This window comes from Pseudophryne corroboree, chromosome 12, assembly GCF_028390025.1.
Source record: "Pseudophryne corroboree isolate aPseCor3 chromosome 12, aPseCor3.hap2, whole genome shotgun sequence".
In the NCBI taxonomy this organism is placed as follows: Eukaryota; Metazoa; Chordata; class Amphibia; order Anura; family Myobatrachidae; genus Pseudophryne; species Pseudophryne corroboree.
Genome location: NC_086455.1, coordinates 27867780 through 27890152, shown reverse-complemented (window position 1 = coordinate 27890152; position 22373 = coordinate 27867780). Strand labels below are relative to the sequence as shown.

Genomic DNA, 22373 nt, shown 5'->3' with positions numbered 1-22373 from the left:
CAGTAAATGCCCCAAATCTCTTGGAGTAATGACTCCCCAGCTCTAACATGTCATTTACCACATGTGTGACGGTGTAATATCAGTGGGGAGATGATGGTGTGGGGTATGGGGCAGAGAGCTGATCACCAACTGCTGCCCACATGCCACATTTGAATTCTCCATGGTATATAACCCCAGTGCACGGCAGTATCACTGGCACTTACTCAGTTGCAGCTGCTGCTGACGCATGAGAAAAGCCTCAGGGAGAGCGAAGCAGTCTGTACTCTGTACCTAGTGACTACTTCCCGCAAGTGACCGGATCAGAGCGCACAATCAGGTCTGTGCTGTGTGTATGTGTATTAGATTTTTTTTTTGTTTCTTTTTACTTTTGTGCACCTACTTTTTACTGGGAACTACATCAGCAGCTGCAGTGAGCTAGAGGGAATTAGAACAACTGATTGGACCGGGTCCAATCCAGAACATCAATGGGATGTGGCTGAGATAAGGACGTCTCAGGCCATCAAAAGGGCAACCTCAGCAAGACCAACCTCAGAAAGGGCACCATCAGGAAGACCATCCTCTGGTGGACTGCTGTACTGCTGGAGAAGAAGCCGCCGGAGAGACCTGTACCATCTGTCTCTCACAGTTTAAGACTGGGGAGAAAGAAGCAGCGCCATCCTGCCTCCATGTTTTCCATGCACCGTGCTTGGCTCAATGGCTTCAGATTAACATAGTTTTCCCGCTGTGCCACTACACATCCAGGTTCTATGGAAGAGATAAACCAACAATACCAACAGCTACTAATCTACAGGTCAAGGCAGAAAATAAAACAACGTGACTGGCGACAACAAGAAACGAGACAGGTAAAAAAAAAATTTTTTTTTAGTGATTCATACAGTGCTTTTTGATTGCATCCTTTGAATATTGTGTGGTTTGCTTTTCTCTTTCTATCTTTTTTTATTCCTGATCTACCCCCTTCAATTTCTTCTTTGAGTCCTGCTTTGTCTATCCCCTCTTTGACTTTCTCCCTCTTTTTATTTTATTTTATTTCTTTCATTTTCTCTTCTGCTGTCTGTCTCGTTTTTTTTTGGTGTATGATTTTGTCCTGCCCCAGTCTGGTCTGCTGGCTTTCCAGCCAGGTATCTGACCGACATTAGGGTTCCCCCAGTCTTGGCCACACCCTCCCAATAATCATTAATAATCTTTACACTGTTTCTTTTTCCTTTTTGCATTTTTTATTTTTAAACAGGAGGGACATGAGGCAAACTGTCACATGATTGAGAAAGATATGTTTCTGATCCCTCAAGTTTTTAACAATAATTTTTACACCTTTACAGTGTAACTTTCTCTTTTTAATGTGTGTTTTTTTTTAATGATTATAAAAGCTGGGGATTAGGGCTACTGGCGACACCCCCCAAAAAAAACGACACTGGGCAGCCACCTCATCGGTGTGTTGGAAGAGCTGCTAATTATTTTTAAAATGTGGACAATTACATCCAACTCGTTGATAACTTAATAACTTAAACCCAGGCAACGCTGGGTACTTAAGGTAGTAAATTATAATTCTTAATTAATCGTATAAAGAATAACAGTAACTAAGAAGAAGAAAAAGAAGATATGCAAGGGAGGAAGTAGAAAGGGAAGGAGAGGGGATGGTAGAAAAGGGATAAGGGAGGGATCAACTGCCATAGAGTACAAAAAAAAAAAAAAAAGGTCTGTGGTCAATGAATATAGGGGAGAAGAATGGAATAAGTCAAAGGACTAAGGAACTCAGATCACGTGTCGTGTGGGGTCGCTATCATGAACGTCTTATAGTCAGCTGAGGACTTGGACTATTCCAACCAAGAAAACCAAGTGATAGCAAAATCAGGTTAGTTTGTTTGCGTGACCAAGATGTCTTTCTTTGACACAAAATGAACAATCCTATGGAACTCCTTGCGTGTGGCAGGTTTTGGAGAGTTCCAAAATACCGGAAGAACTGAGGGAGCTGCATTACCAAGATGCTGAAGTACTGATTTTTTTTATATTTATGCACCAGTATTGAAGAGTGGCTAAGTAACCAAAACGCAGGGTCTTTAGGTACTACGGTACCTAAAATTTGCTGCAGGGTGCAATAACATCAGCCCAGAATTTTGATACATGAGAGCAATCCCGCCAGACATGACACAGAGAACTTAGAGCAGAGGAACAACTCCAACAGGAACCAGGGGTGGAGAGATACATAACGTAAAGCATAGAGGGGTGTCTGTACCATCTCATCACGATTTTGTACGGTGTCTCTTTTATAGTAATAAAAATAGAGCAAGAGTAGGCATTAAGAAAAACACTTCCAATCCCAGTCGGATAAGGAAAGGCCCAAGTCTTTTCCCCAGGCTTAACATAGGTCAGAATGGGGGTAATCTGGTTAACCAACAGTAACTGGCAGAGAGCAGATGCATGGGGCGAGATGCAGAGTTTCTCGAAAGAGCTAAGATCCCTCTTGGCCAGGGCTGTCCTTTTTGCTGAACTTAGAAAATGGCAAGTTTGCAGGAACTTTCAAAAATCAGAATGTGGGATATCCCATTTTTCTTTAATCTCTGAAAATCGTTTAATATCTGTATCCTTCACCAGCTGACCGACTCTAAAGAGACACACAGATGTCCAACTACAAAAGTGAGAGGGATTGATATACCTGGTGGGAACCTAGGGTTAGCCAAAACAGAGGTGAGACGGCTAAGAGCCTTCCAAAGTAAAAGTGTGGGGGATATCTTAGTATGGGGTGGAGAGAACTTGGGAAGAGAGGGCAGCCATGGCACTATTTCAGGGTGTTGTTTCATGTAGCAGCCTTCAATTGCAACCCATTGCTTTATGTCCCTATTTCTGATCTTTTAAGAAATATGGCGTGAAAATAAGATTTTACTTACCGGTAAATCTATTTCTCGTAGTCCGTAGTGGATTCTGGGGACTCCGTAAGGACCATGGGGATAGACGGGCTCCGCAGGAGACATGGGCACTTTAAGAAAGAATTTAGGTTCTGGTGTGCACTGGCTCCTCCCTCTATTCCCCTCCTCCAGACCTCAGTTAGAGAAACTGTGCCCAGAAGAGCTGACAGTACAAGGAAAGGATTTTGGTAGTCCAGGGCAAGATTGATACCAGCCACACCAATCACACCGTATAACAAGTGATAACAACCAATTAACAGTATGACAAATAACAGAGCATCAGGTCAACCCCTGATGCAACCATAACTTAACCCTTATTGAAGCAATAACTATATACAAGTATTGCAGAAGAAGTCCGCACTTGGGACGGGCGCCCAGCATCCACTACGGACTACGAGAAATAGATTTACCGGTAAGTAAAATCTTATTTTCTCTAACGTCCTAGTGGATGCTGGGGACTCCGTAAGGACCATGGGGATTATACCAAAGCTCCCAAACGGGCGGGAGAGTGCGGATGACTATGCAGCACCGATTGAGCAAACAATAGGTCCTCCTCAGCCAGGGTATCAAACTTGTAGAACTTTGCAAAAGTGTTTGAACCTGACCAAGTAGCCGCTCGGCAAAGTTGTAATGCCGAGACCCCTCGGGCAGCCGCCCAAGAAGAGCACACCTTCCTAGTGGAATGGGCCTTAACTGATTTTGGCAGCGGCAATCCAGCCGCAGAATGAGCCTGCTGAATCGTGTTACAGATCCAGCGAGCAATAGTTTGCTTAGAAGCAGGAGCACCAAGCTTGTTGGATGCATACAGGATAAACAACGACTCTGTTTTCCTGACCCTAGCCGTCCTGGCTACATAAACCTTCAAAGCCCTGACCACATCAAGCAACTTGGAATCCTCCAAGTCACGAGTAGCCACAGGCACCACAATAGGTTGGTTCATATGAAAAGATGAAACCACTTTTGGCAGAAATTGTGGACGAGTCCTCAATTCTGCTCTATCCATATGGAAAACCAGATAGGGGCTTTTATGTGACAAAGCCGCCAACTCTGACACCCGCCTGGCTGAAGCCAAGGCTAACAGCATTACCACCTTCCACGTGAGATATTTTAACTCCACCGTTTTAAGTGGTTCAAACCAGTGGGATTTCAGGAAACTTAACACCACGTTAAGATCCTAAGGTGCCAGTGGAGGCACAAAAGGAGGCTGAATATGCAGCACTCCCTTTACAAACGTCTGGACTTCTGGTAGAGAAGCCAACTCCTTTTGAAAGAAAATGGATAGGGCCGAAATCTGGACCTTAATGGAGCCCAATTTTAGGCCCAAATTCACTCCTGACTGTAGGAAGTGAAGGAAACGACCCAGCTGGAATTCCTCCGTAGGAGCATTCCTGGCCTCACACCAAGAAACATATTTCCGCCATATACGGTGATAATGTTTAGTTGTCACGTCCTTCCTAGCCTTTATCAGCGTAGGAATGACCTCATCCGGAATGCCCTTTTCTGCTAGGATCCGGCGTTCAACCGCCATGCCGTCAAACGCAGCCGCGGTAAGTCTTGGAACAGACAGGGCCCTTGTTGCAACAGGTCCTGTCTTAGAGGAAGAGGCCACGGGTCCTCTGTAAGCATTTCTTGCAGATCCGGATACCAAGTCCTTCGTGGCCAATCTGGAACAATGAGGATTGTTCTCACTCCTCTTTTTCTTATTATCCTCAGCACCTTGGGTATGAGAGGAAGAGGAGGAAATACATAGACCGACTGGAACACCCACGGTGTCACCAGGGCGTCCACAGCTACTGCCTGAGGGTCTCTTGACCTGGCGCAATACCTCTGTAGCTTTTTGTTGAGGCGGGATGCCATCATGTCCACCTGTGGCAGTTTCCACCGACTTGTAACCTGTGCGAAGACTTCCTGATGAAGTCCCCACTCTCCCGACACAAGCGTACCGACACACCACACACACCGGGAATGCCTTTTCTGAAGACAGTTCCCCCACAAGGCCCTTTGGAGAGATAGAGAGAGTATGCCAGCACACACCCCAGCGCTATAAACCCAGGAATAACACAGTAACTTAATGTTAACCCAGTAGCTGCTGTTATATTGTCTTTTGCGCCTAATTATGTGCCCCCCCTCTCTTTTTAACACCCTTATACCGTGTATCTGCAGGGGAGAGCCTGGGGAGCTTCCTCTCAGCGGAGTTGTGGAGAAAAATGGCGCTGGTGAGTGCTGAGGAAGAAGCCCCGCCCCCTCGGCGGCGGGTTTCTGTCCCTTTTAAATATACAAATCTTGGCGGGGGCTCATACATATATACAGTGCCCAGCTGTATATATGCTTAACTTTGCCAAAAAAGGTCCCCAATGCTGCCCAGGGCGCCCCCCCTGCGCCCTGCACCCGTACAGTGACCGGAGTATGTGTAGGTGTGTGGAGCAATGGCGCACAGCTGCAGTGCTGTGCGTTACCTCAGTGAAGATCACAGAGTCTTCTGCCGCCTGTGAAGTCTTCTTTGCTTCTCATACTCACCTGGCTTCTGTCTTCCGGCTCTGCGAGGGGGACGGCGGTGCGGCTCTGGGACCGGACGGCGAGGGTGAGATCCTGCGTACCGATCCCTCTGGAGCTAATGGTGTCCAGTAGCCTAAAAAGCAGGACCTAGCTTCAGAGAGTAGGGCTGCTTCTCTCCACTCTGTCCCACGATGCAGGGAGTCTGTTGCCAGCAGATCTCCCCGAAAATAAAAAACCTAACAAAATACTTTCTCACAGCAAACTCAGGAGAGCTCACTGAAAAGCACCCAGCTCGTCTGGGCACAGTATCAAACTGAGGTCTGGAGGAGGGGCATAGAGGGAGGAGCCAGTGCACACCAGAACCTAAATTCTTTCTTAAAGTGCCCATGTCTCCTGCGGAGCCCGTCTATCCCCATGGTCCTTACGAAGTCCCCAGCATCCACTAGGACGTTAGAGAAAATATGTTTTAATGCCCAGCAATTTAAGACCACCATCTGTTTTGGGCGTTATTTTTTATTTTAAAACAGGAGGGACATGATGTGAACAGTCAAATGATTGAGAAAGACACAGTGTCGGACTGGGGCATGAAGGGACCACCGGAGAAATGCCGTGATAGGGGCCCATGTTTAGAGGCTTGGCCAACTTATAGTGTATGGTCTGGGCCCCTTGGTAAATATATAAATACATAATCCTGTGCAGTATAAGGTAACCTATGTATAGTGTATAATTCAAGTGCTCAGTCTGGAACTTGATCCCTAGAGGAGGATGTGAGCCTCCAGGTAGTTGGGCCCACCGATGGTTTCCCCTGTACCCCTGTGGACCAGTCCGCCCCTGGAAAGACATGTTTCTTATCCTTTCAGTTTTAAACAATAATTTTTTACACCTTTACAGCGTTTTTTTTTTCACTTTTTTTTTTTTACTATTTTTTATTTTAAATTTTAAGACAGGAGGGACATAATGTTATAGGATGTACAGTGGTGGTGCAGAGCTTCCATGTTTTTGGTGATAGAAAGCACAGAGGGGTAATTACCGGTTTTATTTGTACTGTAAATACTCCATACAGATGGAAACTGTAACGTGGCATTTCGTATGCAGATACAGCCGCAATTACACACAGAATATAGGCATGCTGCCCATCATTTTTATCTGCAGAAGCTGCTTGTACAACCTATTACATTACTTTACATCTAAGATGCATTTTAACTGGAAACAAACCTGCAAAAAAGACTCTTGGCGCTACCACGTCATGGCGCAACTTCAAGGGCTGTTTAGCGTGACAGCAGCAAGGATGTAAGAGGACACATCTGTACCTACAGATCCTGGCACAGCTTGATATTTCTTCATTCCCATACCTCGCTTATGACAAGGAAACACAAAGTACTATGGGTCAATGTTCTCACTCTCCATTGGTAGGAGATACTATATGATCAATTTCTGTCTATTGGCTAGAATCAGATGCATTATCGCGTGCAGAGTGATAAAATGGAGAAAAAGTACCAGCCAATCAGCTCCTATCTGCCATGTCACAGGCCCTGTTTGAAATGACAGTTAGGAGCTGGTGGGCTGTTAGTTTATTACTTTCCAATCGATGATGCAGATGCATCTAGCCCAGTGGTTCTCAAACTCGGTCCTCAGGACCCACACGGTTCATGTCACCCGGCAGCTGCACTGTGTGTCACCAACTGTCACATTTTTAAAATCTACAGGTGACCTGCAAAACATGAACCGTGTGGGGTCCTGAGGACCGAGTTTGAGAACCTGTGCTCTAGCCCTATATCTGAGCAACCTGAAGATTTTCTGAACATTCAGATACCTGATAACAAGTTTTGACTAATACTGAGGGAAGATTGTACCATTTCCATCTTGTTATGCAATTTGACACAAAAGAACTTAAACTTGTGACGATTGCTATATTATACTCAAATCTTAACATAGGTACTCCCCAAAACAATACAACATTTGAAGCCGCATGCAGTCGCCTGCCTTTGACTGACAGCAAGTTTATACCAAGCTGAGCAAATACTGAATGCCTTAATAAATGTATCACTGAGCTTGCAAGTGAGACGGGCACATTCAGTCGTCTACATTATATTTCTAAACACTGTCAGTTGCCTTTAATGTCATTCTTCCTATATTTAGACTAGAATATTTTATTTAACAGCGCTCTATCCCCAGGCTCATCTGCAAATTGTAGGTTAGGAAGTTAGAGGCTTTCCGTTACATTTAATTTACCAAAAATATCTGTTTGGACCCTACGGGACTCCCTCGGATATGTGTGACTGAAGGGTTCAGAAAGTGAAAAGTAGACATGATCAGCATTTTCTGCATGGTGCATGGGACAACGCTCTCCTGACAGACAGGCCTGTCAGCCCCGTATCTAAATATAAGCTATCCTTCTGGGTGAGAGGAATATATTCTACTGTATATTCAGATCTACATCAGTAAACTCAAAGCTGTGTGGAATCTGGATTAGGTCATCAAGGCTGAGTTTATTGCCTAGGCCACAACCTGGTAAAAGAAAGTCTAAATGACACGTAAAGGATATAAATAACAATATGCAGACCATACATTATGGTCTAAAGGGACATGTTTTAAAGTGGCATCTGATGCTGCTTAGATGTTTCTGTCTTCCACTAAGATGTGTTGATTTTTATAATTCTTGGTTACATAAGAGAAAGAAAAATACTGGTGCACACTATAAGCATACCTCCTAACTTTGACGTAGCAGCAAGCAGGACTCCTGCGCAGCTGGTGAAGGGGGCGTGGCTTCAGAGAAAGGGGCGTTGCTTCAGAGGAGGGGTCGAGACTTTACAGAAAGGGAAATGGCCAGCGCCCGCTTCTCGTCATTATGGGGGCATGACCAGTTCTCAGTGAGCTGCTGGCATGCCCCCAGTCTCAATGAATACACATAGCGTTTATTCACCGCTGCTCTACAGCAGAACAGCGAGTGACAGAAGCCTCCCGACTGCCCTCCCCCCACCGCGGGTGGCACAGCGGGACAGCCCAAAAAAAAGGGACTGTCCCGCCAAAATCGGGACAATTGGTAGGTATGCTATAAGCACTAAAAACACGGATAGCAAAAATAACTTTGATAAGCTCTTACAATTAACAAGTAGTATAAGTGAAGTTCTTAGCACACATTTGGCCAAATATGTGAGACCATCCAGCAATGTTGAAGTTCACCTGGATGTTGTTGAATGGGCTCACGTATTTGGCCAAATCTGTGCTAAGAACTTCACTTAAACTCTTACAATTAACATGGAGTATATCAAAATTATTTAACTCTCAGTGTTCCTAGGGCCTAATTCAGCATGGATCGCTATTCAGAGAAATTGCAGTTGTCTGCAAGTAGAAAGGCGTCGCCCCGTCAGGAAGAAAAAATGCCCCGTGCAAACTTGCAAATGCATCGCAGATCGCTATACACTCGCACATGCACACTTTGCTACACATGCGCAGTTGTTCGATAATCACTCGATTTGCAAATTCTCTGAATAGCGATCCGTGCTGAATTAGGCCCCTAGTGCTTAGAGTGTGCATCAGCATTTTTCTTTCTCCTATGTGGTCCTAGAAGCCTCAGCATGGTTCTTATTATGTTTAAAAATAGGGTGTGCATTCTTAGTCATCCCCATCCCCCCTCCCCCTTTTCTTTTATAACAAATAAGCTCAGCTCTATGGACTCTAAACAAAAGTATCTACACAGTAGATCTGAGTCATATCCAAGGGTAACAAAAATAAAACTTCAACTAAGATTACATTCTCCTAAGAGAGAATTCCTCTTCAACTACTTGTTGTTCCTTATGTATCCTAATTAAAATGTCACCATTCAATTAAAAAACTACTTCGTTTACAGGGCAAATTAACCAAAAATGGTGTGGGGCATAAAGAGACGTCATTCAGAAGATTCAACATGGTCTGAATATCAACACTGCCAGAATGCCAACAATATCCATTTCTACAGTCAGCATGTCGACCATGCTGATTTCCATAGGGTCTAAACTAACCCTAGCCCTAACATTGCCTAAAATCACCTCTGGCCACACACCCTTTATAGGCTGGCCACACCCTTAAGTATGGGACCCTATAAATGCATTCTCCTGGTGGGCCCTTCATGCCCCAGTCCGACACTGCTTAAAAGCAAAGCCTTCTATTGTGTTTGAGCACTGTAGGATATTCTATTTGGATCTCTGACATGAAGGTGCATTTTTAGTCTCGTCTGCTTCAATCAAAGCAATCAACATCGATTACACATGATTAATTTCAAAGTGTATTTTAAATGCACCTAATTCACATCATGCAGGAAAATGACTCAGGATTTATTTTTTCACTGCTTCTTGGATCAATAAAACATTAGTAGAACGTTTCATCTGATTAAATCGTTTATAATAATAACGGGATGAATCAGGATTTAGCACATTAATAAAATAATGAATTACTAAGTAAATGAGAGCAGAGGCTCCATCAGACTGGTAAACAGAGTAATAGCATAAAAGTACTGTATACCATTATTTACACCAAGGCTCCATAGAAACAAAATAATTCTGTAATCAACTAAACAAATGCGATAAGTACTGTAAAATGGTACAGAAGTGGATGATCTGCGCAGTGAGGAAATAAGAACCGTGATGTTCGGGGCGTGCTGCTCGTTCTAAGGGGTGTCGTCCCAACCCACTTAAATTCTAGACATATGTAAATGTGGATAAATCCACAGGGAACCGCGCTCAACCCCTAGTGTTGGTTGTGTATGTGTTCAATTAAATAGGGATTGTAATCTAAAGCGAAGGACATGCACTAATGGTCAGTACTAAGCGTGCTATAATGACTACGCAAAATAAACGGTGCAAGGTTTTTATTGAAAATGCTAAGTTCACTGAAAAGCTTCCTTTTCAAGTCAGTGTGGATGAGTTCATGCGGCCAATGGGTGCCTGGGGCACTGACGTGGCCTCAATGCACTATGGGGCAGATATAAGAAGTCTTAAATCTTTAGGCTTTCAAAACAGTTTGTGCAAAAAGAAAAAAGAAAAAGTGCTTATGTCCAAGAGTCTTAAAAACAGTGCAGACTGCGGCGTCCCGCTATTCTGTGCTGAAATGCTTGTATTTCCCATACAGGATTGGCTAAGTATTCACGGTGGGCAGAGTGCAGTGCAGGCTTCGGTCAGAAATAGAATTATAAGTCCTCCGGACTGGTACGCTCCCTTTGGCCTTCCGCCCCCAGCAGTGTGTCCGGTTGAGACAAACTCTGAGGGGCTTCCAGCTTCTGGTGCGCGCCTGTCTTGGGGGTGAGGCGCTCGCAGCCGGAGCTCTCAGAGCAGCTGGCTGCGCCCCTCAACCGCCTACGGAGGCTTAACTTTCCTTTCCCCTCCGCCGTCCATGCGTACTGTCCCCGGCTTCTCTCTCCTCCTGTCGCCTGGCAGCCGGTCGCTTCCGGGATTCCGGGTCACGTGACCGGGTTAACGTAGAAGTGATGTGCCACACTGTTCCTCTTTGCAATGGACGTCCGTCCTGAATCCAATATAGTTCAGTGTGCTGTCGCAACGCGTTTCGACCTGTCGTGGTCTTCCTCTGGGAGTCATTAGGGTATCTGAATTGCAGGATTTTAATGTTTTAGTAAGGCGGGACCGTTTCCTAGTGGTCAATTGATGAGGCTTCCAATTGGCTCCCGGGTTACAATCAGAATTAGTAAGGCGTTTGATAGGTAGATGGCCCTTAGTCCTCAAAATATACATTGCTGTGAAAAACTAGCTTGTATCACCGTGGCAGTAAACCCTAGTATTAGCATAATATCATACATCCTGCGTTTGAAAAAGAATATATTGCAAAAGTGTATGCTATAGATGTCAATTATAACTCTACCTCTTACTCCCTCAATTCTATCTGAAGGGTTATTTATTCTGATACTGTTTTTTTAAAAGGGTATTAGCCCCCCATATGTATGAATAATGCAAATTTTATATTCTGGTTGAATTCATCCTTGTAAAATAAAGGGACATCATGTTGAAATAAATAAATAAATGAACAAACAATTTCTTTTCAAATGAATCAAAATAATTGGATTCAGGGCGGACGTCCCTCAGAGTTTTCACTGCTGGGGGTGGGAGGCCGAAGGGAGCCTACCAGTGCGGAGGACTTATAATTCTATTTCTGACCGAAGCCTGCACTGCACTCTGCCCACCGTGAATACTTAGCAAATCCTGTATGGGAAATACAAGCATTTCAGCACAGACTAGCGGGACGCCGCAGTCTGCACTGTTTTAAAACATTCCACAGACAACCCACCCAAGCATCATCAGATCCTGAGATAAGAAGACACGTATCATAGGGGTCAGGCAAGCTGTATTCTCTAACATGGGGTGGAGGGGGGGGAGGGGGGTCCCCACAAGGATTTGCTGAAGGTGGACAGCAGAGGCTGTTAAGCCCGTGAAGCAGTCATAGTGACTGAAGCAAAACACAGTCCTTGCCAAGAATTTCCAAATTCCTTGGTGGTCCCCATCTGGGAGAATATCTGTTCAACATGAACAATGTCAACATTCAGCATGTAGACTTAAGAATAATGACATGGTCATTCTGACACTGCACATGTAAACACTCAGCATGTCGACATGGTAGTTTTAGTCTAACTCTATACTTAACCTAATGTCTAAACCTAGTTCTAACCCTAAACCTTCTGCACATGTCAACATTATGACAAATGTCGACATAAAACATGTCAACAATATGATGATGTCAACATTCTGTCAATATTGACATTTTGCAGGTGTCAACATCATCACCATTGTGAATGACCACATTATGACTACATACCGCACTAACCAATAATCTAACAGGGGAATTAAAAATGGGGCCTTCCAGCTTCTGCGGAACTAGCATACAGGAATGTGTAATTCCATAGCAGTTGAATGGCCCTTTGCTGCAGGCTCTGTTTTGTTCCAAGTACTGGCTGTAGGCCTCAGTGCATGCAGACTGTGAATGAGAGTCCTGCTTCTCCTTAAGCTTATGTCCGTTATCTGGAACTGATCCATGCCTCCCAACTGTCCCGATTCCAGCAGGACAGTCCTGCTATTTGGATACTGTCCCGCTGTCCCACACACGGGTCACGGTGTCCCGCGGGCGGCGGGGGCAGTTGGCAGATCCTGTGCAAAGCAGCCGGTGATCACTGAACAGATGCCGTGCATGCGGCATCTAAACAGTGCTGCGGAGTGAGGAGGGGGCTGCCCGGCTGCTGAGGGAGCGCTGGGCAAGCCCCCAAAATGATGAAAACGGGGGTCGTGCGACAAGCTCTGCCTCTTCTGACGAAGCCCGTCCCCTTTACAGCCGCGGTCACGCCTTCGGCGCGGCAGATCCCTATTTCATAAATTCAAATGTTTGGAGGTATGCTGATAATAGTCTGCAACCCTGTAATAGGATATTATAGTTGGGGCCAGTGCTCGAAGTGGGTCGGTATACACTGGTATGGCATACCGGTATTTCGAGTACTGACTGCTGAAGACCCACGCTGCCGCTATCATTTCAAATTTAGCGATTTTCAAGCGCCAATTGGAGTCCTCGAACTGACAGCCAATGAGATGATTGGCTGACGGTCTGCGACAGATTTGGAATGATAGGCGGACTGGACGCAGAGGGGGGCTTCACAACCAGAGCAGCACTGAAGGCCACAGCAGCCATCGCTGCCAACCACAGCCTCCTGCTCCGTACCGCCAACGACTACAACAGCCTCCTCTTCCACCACACCGCCGTTGCAGCTGACCATAGCCCACAGCCTCCTTCTCTGTACCACCGCTGCTGACCACAGCCTCCTCCTCTGCGCCACCCATTAGGTAATCTTAACCTGCTGCCTTTCTTTCTCTCTACTGTATGTCCTTCCTGTCCCTCTCTCTCTGTCACTATCCCTGTCCCTGTTGTCACTTTCCCTGTCCCTCTGTCATCTCTCTGTCCCTGCTGTCACTCTCCCTGTCATCTCTGTCCCTATGTACCTGCTGTTACTCTGTCTGTCCCTGCTGTCACTCTCCCTGTCCCTGTATTTTGGCTCATTCTGTGTGGTGTAATGTAAATTTTGGCTCATTACGTGTGGGGTAATGTGAATTTTGGCTCATACTGTGTGGCATAATGTGAAAGGGGCACCAGTACTAGATAGTATAAGGGGTCCTACTATTTTGGTGCATAATGTGTATAAGGGGTTTACGGTGTGGTGCAATACACTTAAGGACACCCCCCCCTTTTGAGTGACCACGCCCCCTTTTCCAGACCGAGCGCATAATTACTACCTCCACTTCTAAATTTCCACTTCGACCACTGGTTGGAGCCATAGTGTAATGTGATAACTTCCTGTAGCGCATTATAAATGACAGTAAGTAGGGGACCCAAGAATAACTAAAAAGCATGCCTATTTGTTTAATATAACTTGAAGGATCTTCCTACAAATGACGTAACTTAAAATGTCACAGATGGCTTTACAAATGCTGTTAGGATTTGGGAACAAATATTTCCACATGGAAGAGGTAGCTTTTGTGATCTTTTGCCCAGCCATGAAAATGCCTTTCCCACCACAGGCATGAAGTGCTGCCACTGGTGGCTGACTTTCTTTGACACAATCATCATCCTCCTGAATTTTATCAACTTGTTCTTGTCCAACACATTCATCACCATCATCCTCAGTGGCAGTGGCACAATTCTCTCCCTCATTCTGTTGCACATTTACAACTTCCATAGTAGCATCCTCAATTTCTATGTCTATACCATCATCATCACATTTAATCATTCTCACATGTGCAGGGGGTTCAGAAATGGTGGAAGAAGGAGTCACTAGGATTAGTGTCAGAATCAGAAATGTCAGGCTCACACAGAGCGCTTGTGGCCACGCTTAGACTCTCCTCAGGGATTTGAGACGTTTGTGCACAGTTTTTTCTTCAGCCTTAAGGGTCTGTTCATGAAGCAGTAAAAACAGTGAAGAAAATGACCAGTGGAGAAGTTGCCCATGGCAACCAATCAGCATCCCCTTACATTTTAATGAATGTACTTGATAAAGACTTCGTTCAAAGTAACTGGTTGCCATGGGCAATTTCTCCACTAGTCTTTTTCTCAACTCTTTTCAAAGCATCATGAAAAGATCCCTTATACCCCTTTTCCACCTATGAGCACTGGTCGCAGCCGGGAGCCTGACACGGGAGTTGCCCTGCTGCGACCCGTGCTCAGCCCCTTTCCCATCAGCAGTCACCAACCCGGCATATTGCCGGGTTGGTAACGCTTCTAGTGACGCGGCAGGGGCGGCGCAGGGAGATCACATGATCTCCCAGCGCCGCCCTTCCATACAGTGTAAACGGGAGCCATGTCGCATCGACACGGCTCCTGTTTACACTACAACCCTACCCGGATCATTCCCGTGTCCTACCAAGGTAGCTACCCAGGTAGGATTCACGGGTCACTTGATCCGGGTTTTTGCGGGGGGACCCTTTTCCACTTGCAAAAAACACGGGTAAATGCGCGCCCCCGTGCATTTACCCGTGTTTTTTGAGCTAGTGGAAAAGGGGTATAAGTGACTTCCTTTTCCTGCACTAATTTGTCTGCTTTAGAGGTGATACATCTAGACAGAGAGTAGGGAGTGCGTAAGAGGTTACAGAAGATGCAGACTGTATTTGGGACTTGCTTATGCAATAGGCTTTTAAGTGTATCAAGGGACAGTTGCAAGACCACAACTCACAAATAAAGGCCATTTTCTTATCCTTTCCTTTTCACTGTGTGTGGTGTATGACATGTTTACAACAATAGATAGATGGTCCTTAGTGCGCTTATACTGGCGGCAGCCTTTAGGGTCACAGAAAAGAACCTTCACACAGCCCTTAAGGTGCCAGAATACAAGATGAGTGACACTAATTGGCGCTACTTAATTTGTTCAGAGATATTCTAAAAAAAAAAACCTTACATAAAATTACCAATGGTTCGTACAATTCAGATGATAAAATAACTAAAACAAAAAACAACAAACATAGTGCAACTCCATTTTGAAAATTAAAAGTAGTTTGTTTTATTGGTCCCACTCACATAGAGAGAATAAAATTGGCATGTAGTGATCATATCAAACGGTCTCACAGTGCTTCAAAGACAGGTTCAACTTCTGATTAGAGATGTCTTCTTACACTGAAAGCTTGAGAGATAGGAAACATATGGTGCAATAACCTTTTCTTAAAAACAGAATTTAATAAGAAATGCACTCACATAAATAGAAAATAACAGGCATAGAACACCATCAGGTGTAGGCAAATGGATGTCTGCTCCACTAGCTACCAATGTGGTCTGCAAGATGGGTATAGTCACCAAAGACGTTCCGGATACTTTAGGTGTGTAGCCGCTGGTCGCAAGTAGTGATGTCCAAAGCCAGACAGTCGCCTGCTTAAGCGCTTTCGGACATTGCTGTCCTTCTTCTGAAGCGCCTAAGAAGGGGACTCTCTGGCTTTGGACATCGCTCCTTGCGACCAACGGCTATAAAGCGCCGAGAAAATAAGCACTGAATAGTGGGGGGGGGGGGGGAGGGCGGCGGAGCTGCGATGACGCGATTCAACGCAAATCGTGTCATCGGATCCCCTCGGACCGCCCACTTGTTCTCTGCTGTGGGCAGCCAAGGAAGGGGAGGGAAGTGCAGGGAAAGCGGGAGCTTTGGCCACCTTCCGGGGGGCCGTGAGGGCCCCACCGAATTTCGGGAGCCTCCCGGCCATTCCGGGAGTGTAGCCAAGTATGAATTACAGTTTTAGCTATTATGTCTGACAAACACACACACACACACACACACACATATACACAATGACAAGGATGTCTGTACTAACCCTTCCCGCATATTACAACATTCTGTCCTCCTTATGGCACCCTAATGGCATTTTGTTTAATAACTACAGCCCACACTCTCTCCCTAAAATCTCCTATCTGAAATGGCACCTGATTACGAAGGTGAGCATCTTATATGCAATCCAATGCATGCCAGATCCGAGATTTCTGGGAAAATTATGACTTGTCTCGTTTTGAGAACCGATTTTGGCAGGAGGAATATTTTTGCACGGGAGATGTACAGTACTAATCCTTGGAGAGAGATAAAACTACCAAACAATCAGCTTCTAACTGCTATGTTACAGGCTGTGCTTGAAAGAGGACAGTTAGGAGCTGATTGTTGGTAGTTTGACTCTCTTTACTTTATCACTCTCGAAGGCTTAGCACATCTGCCCCTGTATGAGAATTGAACTTGGCAGGAAGATCTGAGACGGAGCGCTGTTCGCTTGCTCAGAAACCCAAGTTCCGGTGTTTTCGGATTTACCCAAAACCAAACGCGCACCTCTCTAGTGTACACTAAGTAATATCATACAGAAGCAGGTCATACACATAAATTATTATCTGAGTGCTTGATACATACAAGAAATTAGAATAGGTAGGAATTTAGTTTCTAATATTTATTAATGTAAATACAATGCTATGCTTAAATAAAACACAAGATAACAGGAATGTACAAACCTACATCCATACAGATTCAAATATGTATCCCAAAGGAGTATATTCAAGTTCATAAAGCCAGACTTCCGGCAGAGTAGGGTGTTGTCCTGTACAAGATACTGCTAGTGATGGCGCTTCTGTGGCTGCCGGTACCTCACAACACCAATAAAAATCGCTGGGAATTACCCGCTGAAGTCTATTTCCCAAACAGCGTACAACCGCAATACTCAGGATAGTAACAGCAGCAGTGAATATAAATATGTTATAGTATTTCAATCAAACATTTGATCAACAGTTGATATTTTTAAAATTCTTGTAGTTATTTTAAAAAATCCCCCCCCCCCCCCCCCCCACACACACACATTAGTGGGACTGAAAGCACACGGCACAAGACGATGAATGCACCACGCCCGCATGTGCCGCCAGGCTGCTACTGTACTGCATTTGCCTGTAGTGGCATTACTAAGGGTTAAAGGGGGTACTCACGGAGCGATATTCTAAGCAATCTGACTAGATTGCTTAGAATATAAGCCTGATCGCTCCGTGTGTAGCCCCCTCAGCGATAGCGATGCGCGGCCCCGCACATCACTAACGCTGCTGCTAGATTGGCCTGCATGCAGGCCAATCTAGTGGGTCGCTCACTTCACCTGCTGGGTCAAATGAGCGGCCCCCCCCGTCTCCCCCCGCACGCTCAGTACAGATCGTGCTGTGCTGTGCAGCAGGAGAGATGTGTGCTGAGCGGTTCGCTCAGCACACATCTCTCCCAAATCGGCCCGTGGGTACTGGGCTTTAGACTGTGCTAGACAACAATTGTGTGCTGGTTAAAATATACTAAGGAGGACTTACTGATTAGAAAACAAAAAAGGGGAGGTGCTTAATTTGCCAGCTGCCGGGATCCCGGCGGTCAGAATACTGGTGCCGGAATCCCGATAGCCGACAATGCCACCAGCCGGAATCCCGGAGCATCAGGGCAGCGGCGTGTCTAGAGAGGAGGGGACCCGTGTGCAGACTCTGCGTGTGGACCCCCTCCTCTTCTGTAGCCGTCACCTCCGCAGTCAGCGCTGAGACCCTGGCACAGTGCCAGAGTCTACAGCGCATGCACAGGACTATAAAAAAATGGCTGCCGCGCCATTTTTCCGGAGTCCTGCGCATGCACTGTGGACTTTGGCACTGTGCCAGAGTCTCCAGAGCTCAGTGCGCTAGCAGCGGCGGGGACGGCTACGGAAGAGGAGGGGGCCCACACACAGTCACCGACAGACGCCGGAAAGGTAAGTATAGAAGAAATGGGTGCAGTATGTGCGGTGTGGGCCCCCTCTGGACCCAGACACACTGCACCCATTATAGATACGCCAGTGCATCAGGGCTATTTGCACTCGTGGCTGCCCACGACACCCATAGAGTGAGAATAGATCTTGTGGCCAGCCACCGAGCCTGCAGACTGCCGAGCGCAATGAGCCCTCAAGAGGACTCTTAGTGCTGGCCCGCTGCCGGCATTCTGACGGAGGGGGGGGGGGGATGCCACTTTCAGGATATTGATAGCCCGCATCCCGTCCGCCGGTTAAACATACTGAATCCAACAAAAGTAATAAATTAAAAGGAAACAATACAAAATACTTTATGTACTTGTGTATAGACGAGAGCAAGTGTATTTCTCACAGGTGTCATGTACACCATCAACAGTGGCAAACGCAGGATTGCTAGAGAAGGGATTCCAAATGAAGTCGACAATCTCCTACTCTGCGGAACATTAGAGCAAGTGCGGGAGTCTGGAGGAGCGGTATAGTAACAACCCTGGACATTTATGTAAATATTGGTCTTTTTATACAGTATGGAATACAATATTAATAAAAACACTAGGTGGTTTCTAACTGTAGATGGTCTATAGTATAGGCTGTATCAAACATTTAAATAATATAAATAAGTGGTCAGGAAAAGGTTAAACATACAATAAGAAATAAATACACAAATATAATAGAATCAGTACAGCACTTTCTAAGCACACATTCTCCCACCTCATGGTAAGGCTCCTGTCTCTTCTTCCTAGTAGCTACTCCCTGGTCCAGTGCACTAATTGAGGACTCAGATTCATACACTTGGTAGAAGAAGCTGCTACCACTGGGCATGTGCAGCAGCTCTGCTCTGTTCCTTAAACTGTATGATGTGGCAGCAGCTCTAGTAATCATATTATATACCATTGCTATTGTTGTCATAATGTGAACCACCTAGCAAGAGAAGAGGGTTTCCGAACAACAGGAAGCCCCCCGCCTATGATCAAAAATGTTCTATATATGTATATAAAAATAAAATTACTAACATTTAGGGGTATATTTACTAAGGGTCAGGTTGCCAAAGCCCCTCAATTATCAGTTTTAAAACGCAAATAGGGATAAATGGTAAACCAGGCTTATTTGCACTTATTTCCATTGTGTTTTAAAAACTACCGGTCAAAGCTGGTGAGGATAGGGATTTGACAACTCTCACCTTAATAAATCTACCACTTACTCTTCTCAAAGCAAACCATATTGAGGATATATATGTAGTTCACTTTTTCCCCGGTGTGATTTACATATCTTCGTGAACATAACAGGTAGATAAAATAAAATCATTTACTTACAGCCAACCATCATCATTGCAACTGAAAAAATCTTTTCTCCATCGGTCGTTGGAGCGATGTTTCCAAATCCAATAGTTGTAAGGCTTGTCATGGTAAAGTAGAGGGATGATATGTACAGAGAGTCTTTACTGGGTCCACCTTCCCACTGCCCTGAGCCACTGGCATTATATCGGTACGGAGTGCCAATGCTTAATCCTAACTGATAAAGCCAACTGTCCTTCTTGATTGTGTTGGTTAATTCATCAATAACCTCATAGTCTCCAATGCTGTACCAGATGCAGGCTAACCAATGGGCGACAAGTCCAAACACACAGACCAGGAGAACCAGCACTGCAGCACCGTACTCCAAGTAATGGTCCAACTTCCTGGCTACTCGACCCAATCTCAGGAGCCGCACCACCTTCAGAGAGCTGAAGAGGCTGCTGATACCCTGAGGAAAGAAAAAGCATTTGTTTCAGCTAGCATCCTTGGCACAATACAATAAGGAAAACTAAAATCTAAAAGAGAGAGTAAAGGTGCCCGTGCACCTAAAGATTTATCTTCCAGTCTGGATGGTTGGAACGAAAATCTGGTAATGGATGGGAGCGAATGACAGTTGACCATTTGAAATGGTCAACTGTCATTTGCTCCCAACCATTACCATATTTTTGTTCCAACCAGCCAGATTGGAAGATAAATCTTTTGGTGTAGGGGCAGCTTTATGCATGAAGTGTTTTCGTGAATGGAATATATGCAAGACCGCTAGGGGAGCAGGTTGGGAGGGGAGGGGGGGGGGGGCGGGGATGTGGTTACTAATTCCTTTATCTATAATTTTTTTTGAAGGCCTTCCACGATTACCTGCATTACCCAGCAGAGGCGTAACAAGGGTAGGGCGAGTGGGGCACGTGCCCTGGGCGCCTTGGCAGGCCCAGAAGAGGGGGGCGCCGTCGGCGGCCAGGGCATTATGCCCCACTCGCCCCCATCACGTCGAAATGTGAGGGGAGGAGAGCGCAGCGTCTCTCCCTCCCCTCACCGCCGCCAGAGCACTAACAGCGCTGCCAGCAGCGCTGCGTGTGTCCGGTCTCCGGCGTTAGCCAATCAGAGCTTGCGGACCGGCTCCTGATTGGCTGCCGGTCCGCGAGCTTTGATTGGCTGGCGAACCGGCGCCACACAGCCGCCGGAGACCGGGAGTGGTGAGGGGAAGGAGAGGCGCTGCGCTCTCCTCCCCTCACAGATACAACAGCAGGTGAGTGACCGGGGGGGGCCGCACAGTGGGGCATGTAACTGGCACAGTGGGGCATGTATCTGGCACAGTGGGGCAATGTATCTGGCACAGTGGGGCAATGTATCTGGCACAGTGGGGCAATGTATCTGGCACAGTGGGGCAATGTATCTGGCACAGTGGGGCAATGTATCTGGCACAGTGGGGCCATGTATCTGGCACAGTGGGGCCATGTATCTGGCACAGTGGGGCATGTATCTGGCACAGTGGGGCATGTATCTGCCACAGTGGGGCATGTATCTGCCACAGTGGGGCAATGTATCTGCCACAGTGGGGCAATGTATCTGGCACAGTGGGGCAATGTATCTGGCACTGTGGGGCAATGTAACTGGCACTGTGGGGCAATGTATCTGGCACAGTGGGGCAATGTATCTGGCACAGTGGGGCAATGTATCTGGCACAGTGGGGCAATGTATCTGGCACAGTGGGGCAATGTATCTGGCACAGCGGGGCATGTATCTGGCACTGTGGGGCAATGTATCTGGCACTGTGGGGCAATGTATCTGGCACTGTGGGGCAATGTATCTGGCACTGTGGGGTAATGTATCTGGCACTGTGGGGCAATGTAACTGGCACTGTGGGGCAATGTATCTGGCAATGTAACTGGCACTGTGAGGCAATGTATCTGGCAGTGTAACTGGCACTGTGGGGCAATGTTTCTGGCAATGTAACTGGCACTGTGGGGCAATGTTTCTGGCACTGTGGGGCATGTATCTGGCACTGTGGGGCATGTATCTGGCACTGTGGGGCATTGTATCTGGCACTGTGGGGCAATGTAACTGGCACTGTGGGCCATTTTCAGTGGCCACACCCCTTCTGGTGCATGGCCACACCCCCTCTGGTGTGTGGCCACGTCCATTTTCCCGGCGCGCGCACATGCTTCTTTTGCTGTTTTTTTTTTTTTGGGGGGGGGGGCACCATTTTCCATCTTGCCCTGGGCTCCAAAAACCCTAGTTACGCCTCTGTTACCCAGGCCCAGCCAAGCTGTGTACGGCCCAAAATGTATGACAGTGTGGTGTGATATAAACTAATAGTTGAGGTGTGCATATAACACACCACTACAAGTGCAAAATGCACATTCATTGAGAGAACAATCAATCAACTGACAAAACATTAAATAAATTCAAATATATGCAAAGAGGAACAAATATAATTCCCAAGAGATCTAGAAAAGTGCCCTACTGCAAACAGGCACTTCCCTACTAGAAGGTGGTACTGGTGTAGATTTTACTCTGTGTCTTAATAGACCATTGTTTATTCTTAAACCAAAGACATAAGTAATTTTTTGCTGTTTAAATGCAATGTTTCTATTTAGCTCTACATTTTCTGCTTCTTGAAAATTATAGTGCAATATCAAAAGTTAAACATAAATATTAAATAGGCTTGGGACCTTGAGACTACTATAAAATACATTCAAATATAGATTAAAACAAAACTTATAAAAGAAGACAGAGTAATACATAAAATAAAGTATAATGCTTCCATTGTTCTGCCAGGATTCATGTTTGCTCCCACCTGGAACACACGTATCGGTCTATTTACTAATACACAGCGATAACAAATTATTCTCTATCGCAGCACGTCATTTATCATGAAAATATCATCATGAAAATATGCATGACTCAGATGTGTCAGT

General features: G+C 45.9%; 1 protein-coding gene across 8 annotated transcripts in view; it reads right to left on the bottom strand.

The window, feature by feature from the left end:
- KCNH5 (potassium voltage-gated channel subfamily H member 5) overlaps positions 1-22373 on the bottom strand; it is a 544426-nt gene that overhangs the window by 317534 nt on the left and 204519 nt on the right. For all 8 annotated transcript variants that reach the window (XM_063947262.1, XM_063947258.1, XM_063947259.1 and 5 more), the window contains one exon: positions 19477-19906. In XM_063947262.1, coding sequence (XP_063803332.1) covers positions 19477-19906 — 430 coding nt within the window. The remainder of the gene's footprint in view (positions 1-19476; positions 19907-22373) is intronic.